Raw genomic sequence first — 25,690 nt, forward strand, 5'->3', positions numbered from 1 at the left:
TGTATTCTGTATTGAATAGTCAGGCAATGTAGTGATTGACACAGACCGGAGGCATTGCTGTAGTGTCTAGACCAGACGTGGGCAATGTGTGGCCCGCGGGCCACATCCGGCCCTCTGACTGCTTCTATCCAGCCCGCATAGCTAGTGGAAGGTTTTTTAAAGGACCTGTGATGATGTCATCAGAGCCTATCACCAGGATAGGCTATGACTCATTAGTGGGCGGAGCCACACGGGAATGTGTGCTTTCTGCAAGCTTCCGGCAATGGGGGCTGCTGGTTGATAAAGAGAGAAGAGACAGCATGTGTGAGCAAGAGGGGGGGACTAGGGGCAGATGTAGGGGGGCAGTTAAACTGAATGCACATGGAGGGGGGACATTAAACTAGGGGGCAGATGGAGGGTGACATTAAACTGGGGCAGCTGGAGGAGGATATTAAACCATGGGGGTAGCTGGAGGGGGACATGCCTGCCTCTAGTTGCCCCCAGTTTAATGTCCCCCTCCAGCTGACCCAGTTTAATGTCCCCTCTAGTTTCTTCTGGTTTATACTGGGGCACCAGGAGAGGGACTTAATACTGTGGGACATTTGGAGGAAAACGTTATAATGTGGGGGTGTATAATGTTAGGGTGACTGTAGGAGGATTTTACTTTGTGGGGCACATGGAAAAATGATTGAGAATGGGCGGAGTCAGCAGAAAAGTGGATGGAGCTAAATTTGCCGCGACTCGCATGGCCCTCTAGAACCGTTACAATTTTATCATGTGGCCCCATGGGAAAATTAATTGCCCACCCCTGGTCTAGACTGATAGATGAGCCACTGCATTCAGAATAGATTGTAGGGGGAAGGGGAAGATCCATTAGAAGGGAGGTACAGTAATCAAGGCGAGAGTAGATCAGGGTGACAATAAATGTCTTTAATGTATCTGTGGTAAAGCACGGGCAGATTCTGGAGATGTTTCTTAGGTAGAGATGACATGAGCGTGCAAGTGATCAGATGTGGGGGCGAAGGAAAGATCTGAGTCAAACACAACCCCGAGGCAGCGGGTATACTGCCTAGGAGTTATAGTAAGGCCTGGAGACTGCAATGGAGATAGCAGGGTTAGGTCTATTAGATGGTGGAAACAGCAGTATTTCCATCTTTGAGACATTCCGTTTTAGATAGACCGAAGACATGATGTTTGAGACAGCAAAGACACATTCTCAGTTGTTCTGTAGTAGTGCAGGGGTAATGTCATGGGATGACGTTTATAATTGAGTGTCATCAACATAAATCTGGTGATGGTTTGTCCAGTGGGGGCTGTGTAGAGAGAGAATAGCAGGGGGCCTAGGACCAAGCCCTGAGGAACCCCAATGGCAAGGGGAAGAGACAGAGCTTGCAAATGATATACTGAAAGTGCGGTCTGAGAGTTAAGAGAAGAACCAGGTGAGCGCTGGGTCCATGAGGGTGACAAAGTGAAGCATAGTGAGGAGGAGTTTATGGTCAACTGTGTTAAAGGGATTCTACCATTAAAACCCTTTTTTTTTTGTGGATAAGACGTCGGAATAGCCTGTAGAAAGGCTATTCGTCTCTTACCTTTAGACGTGGTCTCCGCTGTGCAGTTCCTTAGAAATACCGTTTTTTACCGGTATGCAAATGAGTTCTCTCGCAGTAATGGGGGCGGTCCCCAGCGCTCAAAAAGCGATGGGGGCATCCCCACCGCTGCCAGAGAAGTGCCTCCTTCTTTGTCCGCCGCGTCATCCGTAGCGGCTGTCGCCGGGCTCCTAATATCCCAGGCCCTGTGGCAGCCGCTACCGCTGCTACCCCGGTAGTTATGCACCTGAGTTGGACCCTGACTCGAGTATAAGCCGAGTGGGGCTTTTTCGGCACAAAAACTGTGCTGAAAAAGTCAGCTTATACTCGAGTATATACGGTAGTCTAAATTAATAGAGCATGTCACACTGGATCAAATGCAATGTTCTTAAAAATGTTGTTGTTTTCTGACTAAAAAAATATCTCCAAAGATATTGAGGTGGATACGGCCTCAAAATCCTGACCAAAAAACCCCGTGTGAACTTACCCTAACAGTACAGGGCTGTCAGTGGCACCACAGGACTGTCAGTGGCACCACCCATTGCTGTCCAAGGTAATTAATGAGCTTCTGTCAGGAAAAAATGCCACTTAAGGGAGCCTTCACATGGAGTATACACTCCACTCATTCTGAACGTGAATGAGCGCGTAAAAAACAGCTTCCATTGACTTGAATGGGTGCCGACATACGAGCGCTCCCTCACATGGAAAGCAATAGGGAAAAAGGCCTCCTACGTGGTTTACGTTCAGAATGAGTGGAGCGTATACTCCGTGTGAAGGCTCCCTAACAATATAACCATATTTATTTGCTTTGCTAAATTACCTTGCCATTTTTCTTTTAAAAGGATTCTTATTGAACAGAGGAGTTGGTTCAGGAAAGTTTCAAGACAGACTGAAAGAGTTGAAGCTGAAATCTGGAGCAACAGTGGGGCAAGAAGTTCCATTGCAAAACCTACCATTGCACGTAGCAGCATACTAAAAAAGCTTTACAAACCACTTCTATTCACTATTGGGGTATGTGACTTACATTTAGTAGTTTAGAGTAACTTAACTAGAGTATAAAGCTAAAATATTTATTACTGGGGAACATTTTCTATTTTTTTTATTGAAGTCTATAACATTTTTTCCATTTGGGTTTTTCAAATAATTTTTGATCCTTTTATGGTGATAAAAATTGCTTTATCTTTATTTTGCAATAAGAGAATGTTTTTTAATTTAAATTTTTTTTTTATTTTTAACGTTTTTCCCTCTCGATCATGGAAATTTTTATGTAGGTGACACCTAGGTTTGTGGCAGGATGGCATTAAAACCTATGATGTTAGTGTGATGTTCCAGACCTGAATTGGGTAGTAAACCTTATCTGAAGGGAGTCCAGCTGTCAGTTCAATTGTTATACCTGGATCACTTTGTTGGAATTATAAGTTGTACTCCTTTTGGTGACCAAAATAGAGAAACATTGAAAAAAAATAATTTTGAATATTTCCATCCTAGTGAAAAAAAAAGTAAAGATGCCATAAAAGTATCATACAAATAAATTTAAAAAAATTTAAATTACTTTTGAGACACATTCTCTTTTTTTTGTTGAATTTCTCTTTATTATTCCATATTTTATTTATCACAGACAATTGCTGGGTTCACACTAGTGTTCGGGTCTCCGTTATCAGGTTTCCGTCTTCTGCATGCAGAACCTGTCATGCCGAGTCTGGCCGTGAGCGCCAGTGAGCGTTTTATGCTGTCCGCGGCGAAACAGTTTTTTTTAAACCGGACACAGAGTACTGCATGTCCGACTCTGTGTCTGGTTAAAAAAAAAAAAAAAAACAGTTTCGCCGCGGAGAGCATAAAACGATCACTCGCGCTCACGGTCAGACACTTTTCAAACCCATTCAAATGAATGGGTTTGAAAGATGCCTGCAGGTTTCCGTCTCCTGCCCAGTTTTGTGCAGGAAACGGAAACCTGCAGAACGGAGACCCGGGCGCAGATGTGAACGAGCCCTTAGCTGTGGGGTGCTCTACATGATCTATACACTTTATTGTGTACTGTGTGTATGTAGAAGATAAGATAATGTCATTATGCAGAGACCTATCAAAATACTAACAAGTGTGGTCAGTTCTCAGGTTGTTCTTTTGGAGCTGCTGCAATCTGGCAATATGAATCATTAAAAAGTAAAATGAAAAATTATCTAGATGATATTCGAGCAGACTGGTTTGAACAGCTACGGCCGGCAAAACATGGGGATTTGAGGAAGCAGGTACAGTGCTAATTTTACTGAACTAAATAAAGTTTTCAAAGCAGATCTCTTGTGTGGGGGTGCACATTATGTGAACGTCCTAAAAAAATCCCACTTGGATCTAAGCAATAGTGAGAACGTGGTCCTAGACAAACATTTTCAGATTGCTGCTGATTGCTTTAGCAGAATTGTCTAAAAAAAAAAGCAGCATTTTATACCTGTAGGTGTTGACAATGTATGAAATCTGTGTCATTTCCATGGAACGGTGCCTTCTAATTCATTTTGTGTTTCAGTTGGACTTTAGTTGTGGTTTATGTAAATCCTTGTGTGAATATTCTTTAAAAGCATAGGCACATAAAACATTTATTTGAACGGACTCTTGTTATTAATTACAGTGCCCCAAATAAATAACTATACCAGGTCAGTGAACCTCAATAGCAGTGCAGGAAACAAGGACACAGACACTGGATGGCACACAAGCTCAGGCTTTATTTACTTGCAGTGCATTAGTTGCCTTTGCAAAGGCACACATAACCAAAACAAAAACCTTCTCGGCTGAGAACTAAACTAGACACAAACAAACTTTTCCCTGTCTGTACAGAAGCATGGCTACCAGACTCCCACCTTGGCAACAACAACGGGTGGCACAGTACCTGCTTTGTATGTTCAGTCTGAACAGGTCAGCTCTGTCAGTGTGGTGCCACACTTCCCAGTCCTCACACACAGACTATTATCAGGCCTTGATTAGTCAGCTGACCTCCCTGGTGTGGGTTTTTACCATACACTCTTTAGGTGCCTGGCTGGAATGTACCTGTCTTCCCAGACCACACCCTTCACTCTCACATACCCCCCCTCTCAGTTCTCAGAACTCCAGACACCAAACAATAAGCCCGGGACAAGGCATCTGCATTGCCTTGCAGTTTCCCGACTCTGTGTTCCACTGTGAACCTAAAGATCTTAAGTAACAAGAACCACCTAGTCATCCTGGGATTCTTGTCCTTGGTCCTGCTCATCCAAGTGAGGGGCGAGTGGTCGGTCACTAAACAGAACTGCCTCCCCATCAGATAGTACCTCAGGGCCTCTAATGCCCATTTTATGGCCAGACACTCTTTCTCCACTATGCTGTAGTTCTTTTCTGGCGTGAGTTTCCTGCTCAGGTAGGTGACCGGATGTTCTTCTCCATTTACCTCCTGAGACAGGACAGCTCCCAGACCTACATCTGACGCGTCCGTCTGGACCACAAACTCTCTCCTAAAGTTGGGCGTAATGAGGACAGGAGATCCACACAAAGCCACCTTTAGCACCTGAAAAGCACTTTCAGCCTGGTCATTCCACTGCACCATGACAGATCTTTTACCCTTTAGAACAGGGGTGGGCAATTAATTTTCCCATGGGGCCGCATAAGAAATTGAAACTATGCTAGGGGGCCGTGCCGTGGCAAATTTAGCTCCACCCACTTCTACGTTAACCCCGCCCATTCCCAATGATCTTCCATGTGCCCCCACAAAGTATAATCCTCCTACAGTCACCCGTACATTATATGTCCCCACATTATAATGTTCCCTTCCCACAGTATTAAGTCCCTCTCCTGGTGCCCCAGTGTAACAAGAGGTAGACTAGAAGGGACATGAAACTGGAGCAGCTGGAGGGGGACATTAAACAGTTGGGGTAGTTGGAGGGGGGCAATCAATTAATGACAGCTGGAGCGGGACATGAAACGGGGGAACTAGAGGGGGGCATTAAAATCGGGCAGCTGGAAGCAGACATTAAACCGTAGGTGTAGCTAGAGAGTGACATTAAACTGGGGGCAACTAGAGGCAGACAGGTCCCCCTCCACCTACCTCCATGGTTTAATGCCCCATCCAGTTGTCCCAAATTTAATGATCCCCCAGTTTAAGTGCCCCCTTCATCTACCCCCAGTTTCATGTCCCCCCTCCATTTCTCCCTCAGTTTCATATCCCCCTTCATCTGCCCCATTTCATGTCTCCCTCCATCTTTCCCCCATTTTCATGTCCCCCCTCCATATCTCCCCCAGTTTCATGTCCCCCCCTCCATCTGCCATCTCTGCCCTAGTATAACATTCCCCTTACATCTCTGCGCCTAAGTTGCAGACAGACAGACAGACACATATAGAGACACACACACACTCCACCCTGCATCTCACATTCCCCTCTCAGTACCTTATGACACACACCACGTCTCCATCTTCTTGCACTGTCCTGCCGGCACTAAAACACGCCTCCCTAGACACGCCCCCCTAGACACGCCTCCCTAGTCAAGCTATGTGGGCCGATCTGAATCAGTCAGAGGGCCGGATATGGCCCGGGGGCCGTGCTTTGCCCAGGTCTGCTTTAGAAGGTCAGTCGGGAGCAGATACCGTGGCAAAGTTGGGTATAAACCGCCTGTAATACCCAACAATGCCCAGGAATGACCAAACTTGTTTGGTGCTCAGAGGTCGAGGCCATTCCCGGATAGCGTCGACCTTGTTGACCTGGGGTTTGATTATGCCACGGCCGATAACATACCCCAAATAGCGTGTCTCCTCCATCCCCAAACTCTCCCAGTCATTACTGAAAATGATGATGTCATCCAGATACGCTGAGGCATATTTTCCATAAGGTTTCAACACAATGTCCATTAGCCGTTGGAACGTGGCTGGGGCCCCATGGAGCCCGAACGGTAACATGACATAGTGAAAATGTACCTCAGGGGTGATAAAGGCAGTCTTTTCTTTGGCGCTATTTGTCAGGGGTACCTGCCAATATCCCTTAGTGAGATCAAGCGTAGAAAAGTACCGGGCCCCTCCCAGTCTTTCAATAAGTTCGTCCACCCGAGGCATGGGGTAGGCATCAAACCTAGACACCTCATTTAGTTTCCTGTAGTCATTGCAGAAACGCAATGTCCCATCCGGTTTGGGTACTAGAACAATGGGACTGGCCCATTCACTTTTGGACTCCTCAATGACTCCTAATTTTAACATTTTCTGTTTTGATGTGAATTCCCTCTCACACTCTTAGATCTTTTGGTTCTGGATACTCCAGAGATTCTCAATAGGGTTGAGGTCAGGGGAGGATCATGATTACACTGTGAATTTCTCTCCTTTTATGCCCATAGCAGCCAAAGACCAATGAGGTACTGTATATACTCGAGTATAAGCCTCTACTCAGACTCTACACTGCAATAAATAAGTGATTTAGATACAATTTTGGTAGTGCGTGTCTTTTAAGGCTACCTGCACGCATCGGAGAAAACATTGACATTAAAAACAGATGAAACTGTCAGTTTTACACGTATATTTTACTTTGGTGTGTCACTTATTTTTCATTAGTTTTCTGGCTATGATTCCCTTATTGGGGCCAGGTTATCCACTTTTGCGTGCAGTGTGCTTATCTTATAACCCAGTCACAATAAGAAAATCTTGGCTGTGTCTCTGACAAGTGGCAGACCATAGACAGTTCCTTCATTCCTAATCGTATCCTTTGGCAACTAAGCAAGGCAAAAAGGCCGACCACTAAGATGGTTATATAAAATCCTTAAGAGAATTCCTGTTTAACTCTTCCTTTCATCCGCATCCTCTCCCTTCTCTAGGTTGTACATGATGAAGATATACTATATATATTTGTATAATATATCTATTTTTTTTTTTTTTTTTTTGTCTTGGTTTGTAGGTGAATGAGTGGTGGAACGGTCTGAGTGATGGACAGAAGACTGTGTCTGGCAAGTAATACTGCTGTTTACATGTTATTAATGAGTAACTGTCACTTCAGTGGGGCAGCTGTGCTATCCCCAAACAGCAGATTAGTGGGATTTTCTGCTTTCGGACCCTTGCATATCTAATATTGATGACCTATTCTAAGGATAAACTATAAATATTAGAAAATGGATGATCCTTTTAATATTGTGTGCGTGAGAGGAGGTTGGTTAGAAGCTTTTTCTTATATATTTTATTAGGAGAATCATACATTTTTACTGGGGCAAGTGATTGTCAAAATGTTAGCTCTTTGAACAGCAGCTCTGTATGTTCCCCAGAGCAATCTTTTCACTTTCCCCCAATAAACATAATCTCATTACACTCAGCAGTCGTTCCCTCCACTCAATACACATAGGCTTAGTATACTCAGCAACCACTCCATCATGTACCTCTGCTACCTGTCAACAATAATATAATCTGCCAGAGGGAAAAGCCACTGCAGTACACTTATAGTCAGTTAGTGCTCCTGCCAGCCAATTCCAGGTTCCACAGCAACACACAAATTCTTTACTGTAGCTTTGCTGTCATGGTCTCTCCTCATTCCACTGTACAGTGTCTAATAAAATACTGCTGCTCTTTAACCCCTTAGCGACCCTTGACGTAACTGTACGTCGTGGGTCGCATGGGGATGTATGGAGCGAGCTCACACGCTGAGCTCGCTCCATACACGGCAGATGCCGGCTGTATCATACAGCCAGGACCTGCCACTAACAGCAGCGGTCGGTGCCCGAGCCGATCGCTGCTGTTAACCCTTTACACACTGCGGTCAAACGTGACCGCAGTGTGTAAACGGCGCCGGCGGCACGGGCGCCGCCATGTTTCCCCGATCGCCGCCCTCCTGAACGTCACATGAGGGCGGTGATCGGTTGCTATGACAGCCGGAAGCCTATTGAAGGCTTCCAGGCTTGTCTCTGCACGAGATCTATTAGACGATGCCAGAGGCATCGTCTAATAGAAGTGCTGCGATTTTCCTATTCACTGCAATACTGTAGTATTGCAGTGAATAGTATGAGCGATCAGACCCCCTAGGTTTCAAGGTACCTAAGGGGTCTGATCATAAATGTAACAGAAGAAAAAAAAAAGTTTTTAAAAGTATTAAAAAAATAAAAAAAATATAAAAGTTCAAATCACCCCCCTTTCCCTAGATTAGCTATAAAAGTAATTAAAGAACATTAAACATAAACATATTAGGTATCCCCGCGCTCCAAAATGCCCGAACTATTAGAGTATTAAAACATTTATCCCGTACTGCGAACGGCGTAGCGGCAAAAAAAATAAAAACCGCCAAAAAGCGTTTTTTTCAACACTTTGCCTCCTATAAAAAATTGAATAAAAAGTGATCAAAGCATCAGATCTTTCCCCAAATGGTATCAATAGAAACGACATCTTGTCCCGCATAAAAAGACACAACAACCAGCTCCATACATGGAAATATGAAAAAGTTACAGGTGTTAGAACATGATGACACAATTTTTTTTTTTTATTTTGCAAAGTTTATCATTTTTTTAAAAGTATCAAAACATTTCAAATACTATATAAATTTGGTATCACCGCGTTCGTACTGACACGTAGAACACAGGTAACATGTCATTTGTACCAAACAGTGAACGCTGTAAAAATTAAACCCATAAGAAAATGGCGCAAATGCATTTTTTCTCCAATTGCACCTCATTCTGAATTTTTTTCCAGCTTCCCAGTACATTGCACAGCATATTGAATGGTGCCATTACAAAGTACAATTTGTCCCGCAAATAATAAGCCATCATGTGACTCTGTGAACTGAAAAATGAAAAAGTTATGGCTCTTGAAATGTGAGGAGGGAAAAACGAAAATGCGAAACCAAAACATGGCCTGGTCCTTGAGGGGTTAAGCAAATAATAGATACCCCCCTTAGGCCTCAGGCACACAAACGTACTTTCACCCGCAATTGGGAATCAAAAGTATGGGCACATGCATTTCAATGGGCCATATTGAAGAGCTGCAAGTTATAGACCTATACCTACTCATTATTGCGGGTCCGTCAATTCATTTGATTGTATGGTTCAGTAAAAACCAGAGGTGACACACAGATACATCAGTGAGTCATCCTTGCCATTTTTACTGAACTATAGACCTTAATAGACTGCAGAATTGTGTGCAGGTGGCCTTACACATAACCAGAAAATAGGAAGTGTGTTGAGTTCGGTCACTAGTTCTTTTACCTGGCTCACCTTGCTGCAATTATGGGATGTACTCCCCATGGTGGCCAAAATTGAGAAACTAAATATTATTTAAATTTTAATATTTCCGTCCTTGTGAAAAAAAATACCAAACATGTAAAAAAATAAAAAATGTAAAAATAAATTACTTTTGTGACACATTCTTACTAACTCTGTGTTGCTAGGGAAAGGCTGTATTCACTTCTATATAGCATGTTCTATTCAGGCATATTACAGTTAGTATTACATGCAGATGCAGTTTCTCTAATCCACCTCTCCATGCCGTGGATGTTTATTTGTTGGTTTTGGGTTTTTTCGTTTTTACTTCTAATCTAACATTATTCAGCTATTCTTGCTGATCAAATGCTGTTAGCACTGCTTCTTTCTCATTCTGTCCAACATGGCTCCCTCCCAATTGACTACATATCTGCCAGGGCTGCTACAGGCAGTGAGAGAGAAGCAGTGTTAATTAGAGATCAGTTGTTGAAAAAAGTAATTAGAAGGGGGCAACATGGTGACTCAGTGGTTAGCACTGCAGCCCTGCACCGCTGGAGTCCTGGGTTCGAATCCCACCAGGAGCAACATCTGCAAGGAGCTTGTGTAGATTTCCTCTCATTCTACAAAGACATACTGATAGAAAAAAAAAATGTACATTGTGATCCCTATATGGGGCTCACAATCTACATAAAAAAAAAAGCGAACAGAATTCCTTAAAGGGGATTGTTCCCATAATTATACTTATCAGATCACTAAGGGACTATTTACTTCTGTGTGACAGTTGGGGCAATAGCTGTGAATGGATACAAGGAAGAGGCACCAGCTTCCTCCAAGATCTGGCACTTTTATTCTATCCACACACCTTAATGTAAAAAATAAAATTAAAATATTTTCTTTTACAATTACTCTTGACAATCTTTCCACAGGCATAATTGCAGCTAATGTTCTTGTATTCTGCCTTTGGAGAGTACCCAACCTCCAGCGCATAATGGTCCGATACTTTACTTCCAACCCTGCATCTCGTAAGTGTCCTTCTTCCCCTCTGATAAAATTTTTATTTATTTGTTTATTTTTTTTGTGTTTACTTGGTATTGATCATAATAAGAGATATGTTGTGTCTGACTTCATTTTTGAGTACCGTATTTTTCGGACTATAAGACGCACTGGACTATAAGACGCACCTAGGTTTTAGAGGAGGAAAATAGGGCAAAAAAATTTTGAAGCAAAAACTGGTAAAATATCTAATATATGGGAGTTGTAGTTTTGCAACAGCTGCAAGGCCACATTGACAGGTGACCCTGCAGCTGTACGGGGACGCATAGAGTGTTTTTTTTTGCGGGGCCAGCTGTACTTTTTAGTTATACCATTTTGGGGGATATCTATTGCTTAGATCACCTTGTATTGAAAAAAAAACAGGAGGTGATTTAGAACTTTTATTTATTTCATATTTTTAAAGCTTTTTTTTTTTTTTTTTTTTTTTTTTTACTATTTTATTCCCCCCCGGGGGCTTGAACCTGCGGTCACTTGATCGCAAGTCCCATAGACGGCAATACAACTGTATTGCCGTCTATGGGACATTCTGTATATTAGTATTACGGCGGCTGGTCATAGACCCAGCCGCAATACTAATATATAGCAGTGACAGGCCTGGGAGCCTCATTAGGCTCCCGGCTGTCACCCGAACAGGTCGGCTCCTGCGATATCGCCGCGCAGGAGCCGGCCTGCAACTTTACAGGTACGGGGCCGGTGGGGACCGGCCCCGGGGGAGAAGAGGCCACCAATACTGACCCGGCATCCGCTGTACTAGAGAGGCGGATGCCGGGGAGGGATAGACGCCGGGGCCTGAGACATCGCTACGATCCTCTGCCCTGCATGAAGCCAGCGGCGGGGGCACGGAGGAGCCCCTGCCGCTGCTGGCTTCATGCAGGGCAGAGGAGCGCAGCGATGTCTCAGGCCCCGGCACCTGTAATGGCGTCTATCACTTGCCGGCTTCCGCCTCTCTATTACAGCGGATGCCAGGCGCCACCTTCAGACTATAAGACGCACCCTTCTTTTTCCCCAAAATTATTTTTTTTGTATTTCCGTCTTATAGTCCGAAAAATACGGTAAATAGAATTATTTTTCTTTTTTTTTTTTTTTTACGTGGTTTATCTATCAGAGGAATGTAAAATGTTACTAAACATTTCCAAACATGTTAAAATACATCACCAACCTCAAATATTTGTGAAATTAACAATTATAATTTTGTGTTCATTCATAAAGAATTATATATATTGCCATTATGATATTATCCCTGGACCCCCGTCCCAGCGCAAAACCCTTCTCGTCATAATGTATTATTTTTCCATACATAGGCAATCTACTGTGAAGCCATTATCTTCAAGAAGAGTTTGGTGTCCACAATATTAAAATTGGACAGTAGCTACAGCATTGTTCAAGGTCCTTGCCTTTTTTCTAGTTACTGTTTATTATTATGTCAGACCTGGGCAATGTCCCCTCAGTACAGCTTTCACAGTGTGCGAAAAATATTTTTAGAAGTTTGTAGAACAGGTGTTTTACAGTAATTTTTTTTGTTTTATATGGGAAGGGGGGTGTGTGATTTGAATTTATTCTTTTATTTTTTTCATATAAAAAAAACCTTACATTTTTTTTCTATAACTATTTTATTAGCCGTCTTATGGGACTTGAACCTGCAATCATTTTGATTGCATGTCCTATAGACTATAATACACCTCTCTCAACTCACTGTGGGACTTCGCTATGAAGGCTCCTATGATAGACCTGGAAGCTTTCATAAAACTCACGGATGTCATAGTAACAGAATGGCTCCCACACCAATAAAATTATGAGGCCAATGGGGGGGGGGTTACTTTGGAAGGCCAGTGCAATACCCACGATCAGAGTGCAGAGTGCAGCAGATACCAGATATCTATAACAGCACTATAGTAAAGCTGATGTCGGGGTTAAAATCTCCTTCAGAACTAAATTCATCCTTAACAAATGAGTTTGGGACATTTTCTTGAAATTTGGATCATCACTGTTAGACTTTCTAAGCCTTCTAATATCCGAAATAAAACAGAGATATGATATGAAATAATTTTTAACACATTTGGGTGGTATGACTGAAAAGCAGAACATTGCCAGAATTAGTGAAACATATATTGATCAATGTTTACCACTAACATGAAGTGTAATGTGTCACGAAAAACAAATCTCAAAATCACTTGGGTAAGTTAAAGCATTTCAAAATGATTGCCACATAAAGTGACACTTGCCAGTTTTGACAAACGGGGCTGTGTCCTTATGGCAGTTTTCGTTCGTGTCTTTAAGGGGTTTAATAAGCATCTTTTTTCACTTTTTTTTTTCTTTCTTTACAGATAATGTGTGCCTTCCGATGATTCTTTCCACATTTAGTCATTTCTCTTTCTTCCATATGGCTGCAAATATGTATGTGCTATGGACATTTTCATCCAGTATTGTCTCTATTCTGGGCCAAGAGCAGTTTTTTGCACTTTACATGTCAGCAGGTAAGCTTAAAGGGTATTATATATTAAACATGTGTTAACATCGGACATGCAACCAAAATCATTTTACAATTATATAGAATCAAAAAGCAGACAGAACTCCTACAGGTTTCTTGCAGGGGAATATACTTTTCTTTTTGTGATAATTGGAGGATATAACTTACTCAGACCATGAATGGCAATATCAACATTTGTCAATTGTACGACATAAAAATAAATCGCCTGGTATACAAGGGCACTGCAAGGAAAACTCATATCCAAGATATTGACTTAAAATGGACATCTAACCCATTAAGCCTTATGCTAGGCTCACACCTGCGCTTGGGCTTCTGTTCTTCGTGTCCACTTGGGGACCTGAAATACGAAAGCCCAATCCGTTTAAAAAGCGGTTACCAACAGAAAACTGTGAACCCGATAGACTATAATAAGATAAGGTAAGTGTTTCAGTGTGTTATAGCAGCATGGTAAATACAGATACAGGATAATAAACAGTAATATATTACAGAAGGAGACACACATAAGCTGAGAAAAATACTAGGAATCCATAGCAGCTAGGAAGAAAAGAAATAAAGAAGACTTCAGGATCATTTAGTTCTCTGTGTGGAGTGATCTTCACTTGGTTTGATGTAGATTATGTAGCCTGACAGCGGTTGGGAAGAAGGACCTCCAATAGCGCTCCTTCTTACACTTAGGATGAAGCAGTCGGTCACTTACAGTATTGCCAAGTGCCGTCAAGGTCTCATACATGGGGTGGGATTTATTCTCCCACATGGAGCTCACCACGGGCAGTATCCTTCTGTTACCCACCACCTGTGCTGGGTCCAGGGGGTTACCCAGGACAGAACTGGCCCTTCTGATCAACCTGTTAAGTGTATTTTTGTCCCTGGTTGATATACTGCTCCTCTAGCAAGCCACACTGAAAATGATGGCTGAAGCAATCACAGAGTTTATAAAGGCCTTAAGAAGTGGCCCCTGGACTCCAAAGGCCCTCATTCTCCTGAGCAGGTAGAGCCTGCTGTGACCCTTTCTGTGCTGTGCCTCCAGGTGATCAGCCCTGTCCAGTTTATTATTGAGGAGCACACCCAGATACTTATAGTTCTTGACTACCTCAATGCATGACTCTTGGATCCCCATTGGGATCGGAGCACTTCTCCATTTACTAAAATCCACCACCATCTCCTTGGTCTTCCCAGCAGTAATCCTGAGGTGGTTCCGCTGGCACCATTCTACAAAATCCCGGTTTAAGTCTCTGTATTCCCTATCATCACCATCAGTGTTGAGGCCTACTATTGCAGAGTCATCGGAGTACTTCTGTAAGTAACAGCTGGATGAGTTGTGCCTAAAGTCATCAGTGTACAGTGAAGAGACATAAGGCAAGAACTGCACCTTGTGGTGCCCCGTATTACAGATCACAGTATCAGACACAGTCCCGGGCTCTCATATACTGAGGTCGGTTTATGAGGTAGTCTAGTATCCGGTTGGACAGGTGATGGTCTACTCCAACACAGTTCAGCTTTTCCCTCAGTATCCCTGGTTGAATGGTGTTGAACGCACTGGTGAAATCAAAGAACATTATTCTCAGTGTTCCCGGGTTTCTCCAGGTGAGAGAGAGCTCTGTGAAGAAGGTGGATGATGGCATCATCCACCCCAATGGCTGGCCGATAGGCAAACTGGAGGGGGTTCAGAGCAGAACACACTAGTGGGCGTAGATGTATCAGGACCAGTCTTTCTAGGACCTTCATCAGGTGGGATGTCAGTGCTTCAGGTCGGTAGCCATTCAAGTCCATCAGGTTGGTTTTCTTTGGGACTGGTACCACGCAAGATGTTTTCCACAGATGTGGTACCACTCCCAGCTTTAGACTCATATTGTACATGTGCGGTCTTTACATATTGTAATGAGGTCTGCCTGGTTTACTCCTGAAAAATGTGGAGAGAAAAATCCTGCTTGATATAAATACTGAGGGGACCCCAGACAGTATTATATGCTCCACAGTAGGCCTCACACAGTATTATACACTCCATAGTAGCCCCCCCACAGGATTATATGCTCTACAGTGGCACCCACACACAGTATTATATGCTTATCAATACGCCCCCCCTCAGTATTATATGCTACTCCATACGCTCCCCCAGTATAATATGCTCCTCTGTACCCCCCCAACACACACAGTATTATATGCTTCACAATACACATCCTCCCCGTGTTATATGTTCTTCTGTATGTATCCCCCATTATTATATGCTCTTTAGTATGCCCCCCAGTATTATATTCTCCTCAGTACGCATCCCCCACTATTATATGCTCGTCAGTATGGCATTCACACACATTCACACAGTCTTACTTACGTACCCATGAGAACCCGCCAGCATCCACTCCCTTTTGACTGCGGGTGCTGATGACTCACGTCAACGCGCCTGCGTCGGGGCAGAGGTCAAACTCTGCAGTCAGTGTAGGCCGCAGTCACACGATCTGAGGCCTACACTGACAGCTTTCAGCTGTATGTGCATTTGCACGGGCAACGGGCAGTCCGCTTCTTTTTGCCACTCACGGAAAAAAGAAGCCTGGCGGTCTACATAGACTACCATTGTGAGGGGGCGGATTATGACGTGGATTATGCGGCCTACATAGTGGCACACACTCTCCCTGATGTGGACGAGTGTCCCCAAACCGTGGTCTATAGTCTCTCACTCTGCCAAATCAGTATCCCTACGCTATGCTGAGGATGGCCCAATAGGCTGAAACAGCGCTGTCCATAGCTGGGAATCTGTTCCTTTTGGGACAGAAATACTGATTTGGCAATTAAATCCACATCATGATTAAAAGACTTTATAACTGAGTCGTCCATGATGTTAAGGATGCTGCCCTCTATAGGGTGGTGTACAGAGTGCACTCTGTTCTCCTAATTTCATCCAGGAGAATAGATTTGCATATTGTTTACCCAGAATCCCTAGCGGAGCAGGAATGACTTGTAAGTCTCCGTACTGCCTATGTAGGCACACACTCTCCCTGATGTGAACGAGTGTCCCCAAACCCTGCTAGTTAAAGGGAACCTTGACATCTGTCTCTCTCACTGCCTGACCCCTCCCCCCATATTCCCCCAGAAGACGTGATTAGAAAGTGGACATAGTGACTAGGCTAAAGCTATCCCCACCCAATATGAACACTTAGGTTTATTTGCCTATGACTATGCTTTCAAGCATTTATAATTTCACTTTGCTGCAACAGAAAAATTACAGAGGAACACCAAAGGGAAGGTACCGTATTTTTCAGACTATAAGACGCACTTTTTTTCCCCCAAATTTGGGGGGAAAAGAAGGGTGCGTCTTATAGTCAGAATGTGGCGCCTGGCATCCGCTGTAATAGAGAGGTGGATGCGGGCGAGGGATAGACGCCCTGAGACATCGCTGAGCTCCTCTGCCCTGCATGAAGCCAGCAGCAGCAGCGGCGGCGATGCTATTCCGCTCCTCCGTCCCCCTGCCGCTGGCTTCATGCAGGGCAGAGGAGCGCAGCGATGTCTCAGGCCCCGGCACCTGTGCCCGCGTCTATCCCTCGCCGGCATCCGCCTCTCTAGTACAGCGGATGCCGGGTCAGTATCGGTGGCCCCTTCTCCCCCCGTACCTGTGAGGTTGCAGGCCGGCTCCTGCGCGGCGATATCGCAGGAGCCGACCTGTTCGGGTGAGAGCTGGGAGCCTAATGAGGCTCCCCGGCCTGTCACTGCTATATTAGTATTGCGGCTGGGTCTATGACTAGCCGTAATACTAATATACAGAATGTCCCATAGACGGCAATACAGTTGTATTGCCGTCTATGGGACTTGCAATCAAGTGACCGCAGGTTCAAGCCCCCGGGGGGGAATAAAATAGTAAAAAAAAAAAAAAAAAAAAGCTTTAAAAATATATAATAAAAATATGAAATAAATAAAAGTTATAAATCACCTCCTGTCCCTAGAATATATATATAAAAGTAGAAAATCATATATCATAAACCACCGGGGTTTTTTTCAATACAAGGTGATCTAAGCAATAGATATTCCCCAAAATGGTATAACTAAAAAGTACTTCTGGCCCCGCAAAAAAAAAAAAAAACACTCTATGCATCCCCGTACAGCTGCAGGGTCACCTGTCAATGTGGCCTTGCAGCTGTTGCAAAACTACAACTCCCATATATTAAATATTTTACCATTTTTTGCTTCAAAATTTTTTTTCCCTATTTTCCTCCTTTAAAACCTAGGTGCGTCTTATAGTCCGAAAAATACGGTAATTACTTTCTCCTGTACATGTTTGGGCTAATTTATGGTAAAAGAAAACCTGAGAGGTTCCCTTTAATATGAAAATGGAAGACTTTCAATTTATTGATAGTGTAAATCAATGGAAATGCAGAATTACATTTCTTTTTTTTTATATTTTGTAGGAGTTGTATCTACATTTGCAAGCTATGTGTGCAAAGCAGCCACTGGACGCTTTAGCCCATCCCTTGGTGCTGTAGGTATTTTTACATTTTACTACACAATTTCTCGGACATTCCACCCAAATCTAGTTTCACCTTCTGGTCCATTATGGGAGTCAGTCTCTCACTTCTTTTTGATGCTTGCATCTCATATCACTCTGGTATGGTTGCATTATCAGCAGTCTGAATCCATCTCCAACGTTTTACTTGAGTCTATGAAGATATATATGCAATTTGTACAAACAACAAAGCTTTACGTATGATGAAATGATGGACATACATATTTCCCACAGTGATGACTGAAATTGCTATCACAGCTATTGATGATGATTAGACAAAATTCTGCCTCCTTGGCTATATATTTCTCAACTTATTTAGGAGAATATAAAGAGGTCAATAATAACACTGCACTCTACTTTAGTACTCTAGCCCATGTGAGGCTGTACTGATACATTACATTAAGGAATTGATAGTAAAGCATAGAGTTTGAGAAACTTTGAAAACTAAAATTCCAAGCATAGAGTAGACTACGCTACAGGAAGTTAATACAGGAGGACATTATTATCAAAACAGTCTAGGAGAAAAACTGTCTTTTTAACCAGTTACAGCTAAGCTTTAATTTCTTAAACTGCCCTAGTAAAATATCTGAACTATGGATGTATGAGGAAATTACAATTTTTCCTATACACAAGGTTCACACCTGCACTCCTGTGTCCGTTCTTCGGGCAGGCACTTGGGCACCTGAAATCCAAACCCAATCTGCTTGAAAAGTGTTTACCTGTGGAGACCCGTGGATTGCATATACCGTAGTGGGGTCCACTAGGTTTCCTGTGGAAAAATGTGGAGAGAAAACATCTGCTTGCAGGACTTTATTTCTCCGCATTTTTCAAGCAGAATGGGGGGTAGAATCCTCCCATGGAAACTGAGTGCTGGTGTGAATCCAGCCTTAGACAGTTTTGAGGACTCTGCTTTGTTTTGCATAAAATAACTGCAAAGTATAAAAAAAAAAATAAAAAAAATCAGGTGGAGAGTACAGTGATGTAAAAGAAGTTTGCTTTGCATGTCTTCTTTAATGTTGTGAAAGCAACAATATTTTTACAGCAATGGAAGGGACAGGAAATTGTATTTCTGATGAAAATTTACAATGGCAGTACTTGCTTTATTGTTCTAGTGTTTTACTGGTCATGACTTTTCCTGTGGCTGTCACCTCACTGGGAAAATTGTGCCCTCAAACCACTGTTCAAAGAGACAGCACTTTCCCTACCTCTTCTCCCAAAAGAAGATATGTACAGTGGTGGCCAAAAGTATTGGCACCCCTGCATTTCTGTCAGATAATACTCATGTTCTTCCAGAAAATGATTGCAAGCACAAACTCTTTGGTATTAATATCTTCATTTATTTTGCTTGCAATGAATAATCACAAAAGAGAATGAAAAAAAAGTCAAATCATTGATCATTTTACACAAAACTCCAAAAATGGGCCGGACAAAAGTATTGGCACCCTCAGCCTAATACTTGGTAGCACAACCTTTAGACAAAATAACTGCGAACAACCACTTCCGGTAACCATCAATGAGTTTCTTACAATGCTCTGCTGGAATTTTATATAAAACTATCTAGACAAGATAGACGGATAATTTCTTAGACCAGGTTCTTAATTTTCGTAGTATTATATGGGTTTTATAATGTGATCATTAAGAGTATGTTTACACTGAGTTTTTTGCAGGTGGATTTTGCCGCAGAATCCGCCTCAAAATCCACCTGCAAAAATTACTCCCATTCATTTCAATGGGAGTCCCTCACTTTTTTTCCCGCTAGCAATTTTTTTTTCAGCAAGTGGGAAAAAGAAGCGACATGCCCTATCTTCCCCGGGATTGCATGGCTGAGTCAGCCCCAGCTCGAGATCCCTCCTGATTAAGCCCATTCATTCAGGCCTAATCAGGAACGGGATGCACTGATGGAATGCTGATGCACTGCATCGGCATCATGTTGTGGCTAGCTACGCAGAGAACTCACACGGTGGAAAAGGTTTCCGCTGTGTGAATGGAACCTAAGATCAAAATAGTTGTTATAGATTTAATAACAAAAAGGTTAAATTTCAATTACATGTTTTCTAAATATGCTTGTACTTTTATAAATTTCTTTCTGTCTTAGTCTGGAGCAATCATGACAGTCCTTGCTGTGGTGTGTACCAAGATACCTGAAGCCAAACTCGCTATCATTTTTCTACCCATGTTTACATTTACAGCAGGAAATGTATGTATGAAAACAAAAATTACTCCGTTTGTTTCTAATGACATACTGTTACCATATGTTTGTTTTTTTTCCCAGGACACATACAGCAAACTTGTTTTGGGTTTTTCTGCCATGCCATGGGGTTGCAAATATAGAATAGATCCAATAAACACAGATTTTTCATTGATTGAAAAAGATGTCTAGTTCTGTAAAGTTTTATCCTCCGTTTCCGTATAATAACAAAGCTAATTTCTAAGGGGGCGTTCACACTACTATTGGTGTCCGCTCAGCAGTGTCCGTGGCTATTGTCTGTACAAGATTTTAGCAATGGACATTAGCTGGTCCGTTTGCAATTTCCATTCATTTCAATGGGATTTTATCTTGTGTAATTTAGTGTCTGTTTGTGTACTTTAGTGTCCGTTTACAACCATGTCCGTTTTTTCAAGCGGACAAAAAAATCCTACATGCAGGACTTTCAAAAAACTTGAAAAAACGGACAGCAAGTGTCCATTATTTTTTTGACATTGAGGTCTATAGGCAACGGACATATAACAGACAGTAACTGATAGCAATCAGTTACTGCCCGTTATTTTGTGTTCATTTATTTTCTGCGCATGCTCAGAAAGCATAAACTGCAAAAAAATGGACAGTATTAAAAAAAAAAAAACAGACACTAACTGCTAGCTGACACCAACTGATGCTATCTGATATTAATGGGTCCGGTTTTTTTAACTGATCACACCTGCTTTCGGAAATATAATCTGCTTAACCCCTTCCCGCCGATGGCACTTTTTCACTTCCTGACCAAGCTCGATTTTTCAAAACTGACATGTGTCACTTTATGTGGCAATAACTTTGGAACGCTTTAACTTACCAAAGTGATTTTAAGATTGTTTTTTCGTAACACATTGTACTTCATGTTAGTGGTAAATTTTGGTTGATATGTTTTGTGTTTAATTATAAAAAAAATTGGAAATTTGGTGGAAATTTTGAAAAATATGCATTTTATAAAGTTTGAAATGATGTACATTACATACAGATAGTCAGACCGCCAAAATTATATCATAAATCTCATGTCCCAGATCTCTGCTTTATGTCGGCATCAAACTTTAGTCACCCTTTTAATTTTTACGGACATTATAAGATTTACAAGTGAAACAACAATATTCAAAATTTTCAAGAAATTTCCAAAACCCATTTTTTAAAGGGCCTAATCCAGTTATGAAAGCGTTTTGAAAGACCCTTGTATTAAAGCCCCCCATAAATCACCCCATTTTCAAAACTGCACCCCTTAAATAAGCCAAAACAACATATACCTAGTAATTTAACCCTATAAGTGCTTAACAGGAATTAATACAAAATGGAGGTGAAATTTTCAAATTTGAATTTATTTTACTAATATTTTCGTTTAGCCCTAGAATTTGCACATTCACAAGGGGTTAAAGGAGAAAACGCATCCCACAATTTGTTAGGCAAGTTCTCCCGACTACCATAGTACCCCACTTGTGGGTGTAAACTAATATATGAAGGCACAGCCAGACGCAGGAGGGAAGGCGCGCCAAAGAGCTTTTAGAGGGCAGATCTGGCTGTGATCAGTTTCAGGAACCATGTCGCATTTACAAAGCCCTTGAGGAGTCAAAACAGTGGAAACCTCTAGAAAGTGACCCCATTTTGAAAACCGCACCCCTCAAAGAATTTATCAAGTGATGTAGTGAGCATTAGTAACCCCGAAGTGAATGTGTAAGCTGTGCGGAGTAAATTGGGCACACCAAATCCCATTCTATTTTCCCACTAGCTCCTATGACACGGACGGGGAAGAGGGGCATTCTGGGGGATCAGCGCTGCTGTATTATCTCTCATAAGCTTTAAATATGGGGTGCCCCCTGAAAACGCTCGCACCGCTTACACATTTCCTTCTAGTCGCAGCCACTTATGTCCTAATGATTTGGCGACTTTTGGGGTTTTTATCTTCACATTGTACAAGGTAGATTTTTATTTTTATTTTCTGGCAATGTGGCCATATGAGGGCTTGGTGTTTGCGGTATTAGATGTACTTTTCAATGCCACCATTTTGGGGCCTGTAACTTATTGACTACATTTTATTAACTCTTTCTGGGTGGGATGTAAAAGGAAACATCAATTCTGGCATTGCTTTTTAGCATTTTTTTTTTTTCCCGTGCAGCGTACAGCATAAGTAACATGTTACCTTTATTCTGCGGGTCAGTACGGTTACGGCGATACCTCATTTATATGATTTTTTAATGCGTTGCTATTTGTGCAGAATAGAATTCAATTCAGGGAAAAAAATCTATTGTTTTTGCATTGCCATCTTCTGAAAGGCATAACGTTTTTATTTTTCGCTAGACAGAGCTGGTTGAGGGCTTATTTTTTGCGGGAAGACCTCTTCTTTTTATTGGTACCATTTTGGTTTTCATCTGACCATTTGATTACTTTTTATTGAACATTTTGTAAGGGAAAGGTGGTGAATAATCATTATTTCGTGTTAAATAATGTTTTAATTTTATTGTTCAGGTTATTACGGACGCGGCGATACCAAATATGTAATGTTTTTTTCTATTTTTCTTTATTTTACATAATAAAACATTTTATATGGGGAAAAAGAGATTTTTGGGGCTTTATTTATTTATAATTTATTTTAAACTTATTTAAACTTTTTTATTTTGACTTTTTTTTCACTTTTTTTTTCTGTCCCCATGGGGGATTGAAGCAGTGATCGGCTGATCACTGCTTCACTACACATACGCTGCAATACACGTGTTACACGTGTATTGCAGTGTATAGGAAGCTGTCAGCCTGTGTAGACGCACAGGCTGACAGCTTCATTTACGGCAGGATCAGCCAGGCGTGAGGACGGGGTAAGTGAAGGGGCAGACCCGGGGTCACTGATCAGACCCGGGGCTACCCCCTACGAACACCGGCACCCCCCGAAACCGGCGCGGGGGGGGTGCCGATCGGCACCATATGACATTGTAACCCCGGAGGTGCCGGTGGTCATGTTGATCACCGGCATCTCAGGGGTTAACACCCGCGATCGGACCCGGTTCCAACCGCGGGTGTTACGGGGCATTGTCAGCCGTGTATTCCGGCTGACACCCGCTGTGCATGGTGCGCACACAGTTTCTGTGTGCGCACCATGCATCCGCAGTAATAGTACGGCGGTTTGCGGGAAGCCCTTCCCTGCAGCGCCGTACTATTACGGCGAATGTCGGGAAGGGGTTAAAAAAAGCAGTTATCCGTGGACCCCATAGACTATAATGGGGTTCTCCGGATTTCCGACTCGTTTCCACTGTAAAAAGCGGAATGGCAAATGGAATCTCCGAGCAGAGATCAGGTGAAGGTGTGAACCTAACCTTATTCGCACAAGAAAAAGTGTCTAGGTCTTAGTATTTTTATGTGTGTCTCATACATTATTATGTTTGCCCTACATAGGCTCTCAAGGTTATCCTTGCTTTGGATACTGTGGGCTTGGTACTGGCCTGGAAGTTTTTTGATCATGCAGCTCATCTTGGTGGAGCCCTTTTTGGAATGTAAGTTTTCTACTCCTGTTTGAATGATATTATTTTTGCAGTGTCACTTTTTTTTATTATTTCTATAAAATAATTTACTCATTGAAATCCTTCTGGCCTTTCATAATGTGCTGTTGGAGCAAACAACATGAAATGTTATGTCACTAATAAATTCATTGTAAATGGCACACTTCATGTTAACCACATTGACTGAAAATTATTATTAGCTAACTGCACAGTAACACTAGGTTCACACTAACATTCAGGTTTCCGGAGACTTAAAAAACCGATAACATGTATAATGGGGTCCGCCAGGTTTCTGCCAGTTTAATACTGATTTATAAGGTTTTATATCCGATTTTAAGCTGATTCCGCAGCGGAGTCTGCTACAAGCACTCAAACGCAAGTGTAAATCCGGCCTTAATGAGATTAATAATGCTGCTATAATACTTAAAAGGGTTACCCTCATTAAAAACATTTAAAACCTATGTAAAGAATATGTGATAAATGTATAATTACTGGTGATCTGACTGGTGGGACTTCTGATGATGGTACTGAAGGAGTACTATACTCAGCTATCTCCAAAGGTCACAACAGTTAATTGAAGCAGTGGTCACACATGGGCACTACTTCTCCTTTGACACAGGAGACTCTGGAACCCCCAGTCCTGTGGTCAGTGGAGATCCCAACATTTGAATCTATGTATAGGTGATAATTATTCTTATGGGCCAACCCCTATAAAGTGGTATTCCAAACAAAGACATTTTGTCAAAAGCCATAGGACTCCAATTATCCCAATAGGAGACTTGTATATTGGCAAAATCCATTCTGTTGACGATCACATGACTGTTAACATGAGGTCTTATACAGATTGCAAAAGCAATCAACCAACATCTTCTACACGTAGTTATTGATTATGGATAAACCGTGTGAGGTGCCAAAGGAAAGGTTTTTCCTGGATTGGAAAAATCTTCCTTCCAGAAACCTGACACACATGTCCATTGTCTGACAGCTCAAATTTGATCCTTTTGGCCTGTTTATATTTACATTACTTTTAAAAAATAAGCGGATAGGTTTAGGATAGGACACGGCTTCGCAAACTGACAAATTTTGCATTATTTGTGCCAGAAAACTGTTGTATTTAGGAGCTGAAATCAGTTACAAACAATAAATATAATAATTATGAAATACAAAAAAAAAAAAAAAATGGTGTTTATAAAAATTATATACTTGAAAGTCTTCATAGAAGTATAGGTCTATAGTCTTGGGTCTTGAAAAATTGACGAGTTGTGTCAAGATGGCTTTACGGGCAATACAAAGGCAACTGCTTCCAGGCAATATATAACAAACAGGACCCACAAGAAACAACCTAGAACAAACACTGATATTAGAGACATAAAACACTAAACAAACAATTAAAAAAATATAATATCCCTGTACAATTAAAATTTGCCCTATTTTATAGAAAAAGTTATTAGGACTGGAGAATTATACGCCAGCCTAAAAGGGTTATCTAAAAAGTAAAAATTGTGGCTCAGCAACTACACAGTGTACGGAGCTGTCTGCTTTGGGCTTAATACACTGTAAAGAGAACAACTGATTGGTCGAGCTAAAACAACCAGCCCCAGCACCAATCTCAAATTTATTAATTACCTAGCCAAGATCAATTATTAAATCCTTGATAATTCTTAGATTCTTGGATAAAAGCTTTAATTTAATCAGCCCAAAGAGTTGCAAAACACACATCCAGTGAACTGTATAGTTTCATTTTGTATCCATTTAAAGTGTTTGACTAATAGCAAAATATTGTTTTAATTGTTTCCCCTTCAGCTGGTATGCTTTGTATGGCAATGAGCTTATCTGGAAAAAGAGGGAGCCATTAGTGAAAATTTGGCATGAGTTCCGGACTAACCCCCCAAGAAGTGGAGGATCCTGATATTTGAGTACATGGAGAGCAACATTCTTGATAATAAATGGAGACTTTATGGACTATCTTCAGTCCTAAATTAATTTGGATACTCTTTATTACCTATAGTTTGATATGTATTGTAAATGTTTGTGATTCTTTTTCTGGAGAAACCTTGGTTAATGTCTGATTAAGTAAATACAAAACATCCTTTTTGGGCAATAAAAGGTGTTTAATGAATATCCATGTGTCTTAAAACACAACGTTTTAAATGGAGTCTGTCACCAGGAAAAAAGTATCAAACTAATGATATTT

General features: G+C 41.9%; 1 protein-coding gene across 3 annotated transcripts in view; it reads left to right on the forward strand.

Moving 5' to 3' along the window:
* Positions 1 to 25,479, forward strand: part of PARL (presenilin associated rhomboid like) — a 36,287-nt gene extending 10,808 nt beyond the window's left edge. For all 3 annotated transcript variants that reach the window (XM_075264348.1, XM_075264346.1, XM_075264347.1), the window contains 9 exons: positions 2,408 to 2,576; positions 3,671 to 3,811; positions 7,459 to 7,507; positions 10,663 to 10,758; positions 13,114 to 13,263; positions 17,672 to 17,742; positions 19,862 to 19,963; positions 23,393 to 23,490; positions 25,300 to 25,479. In XM_075264348.1, the coding sequence (XP_075120449.1) occupies positions 3,731 to 3,811; positions 7,459 to 7,507; positions 10,663 to 10,758; positions 13,114 to 13,263; positions 17,672 to 17,742; positions 19,862 to 19,963; positions 23,393 to 23,490; positions 25,300 to 25,405 (753 nt within the window). In that variant the 5' untranslated portion in view covers positions 2,408 to 2,576; positions 3,671 to 3,730 and the 3' untranslated portion in view covers positions 25,406 to 25,479. The remainder of the gene's footprint in view (positions 1 to 2,407; positions 2,577 to 3,670; positions 3,812 to 7,458; positions 7,508 to 10,662; positions 10,759 to 13,113; positions 13,264 to 17,671; positions 17,743 to 19,861; positions 19,964 to 23,392; positions 23,491 to 25,299) is intronic.
* Positions 25,480 to 25,690: the final 211 nt, after the last annotated feature.

Source organism: Leptodactylus fuscus, chromosome 2 (assembly GCF_031893055.1).
Source record: "Leptodactylus fuscus isolate aLepFus1 chromosome 2, aLepFus1.hap2, whole genome shotgun sequence".
Lineage (NCBI taxonomy): Eukaryota > Metazoa > Chordata > Amphibia > Anura > Leptodactylidae > Leptodactylus > Leptodactylus fuscus.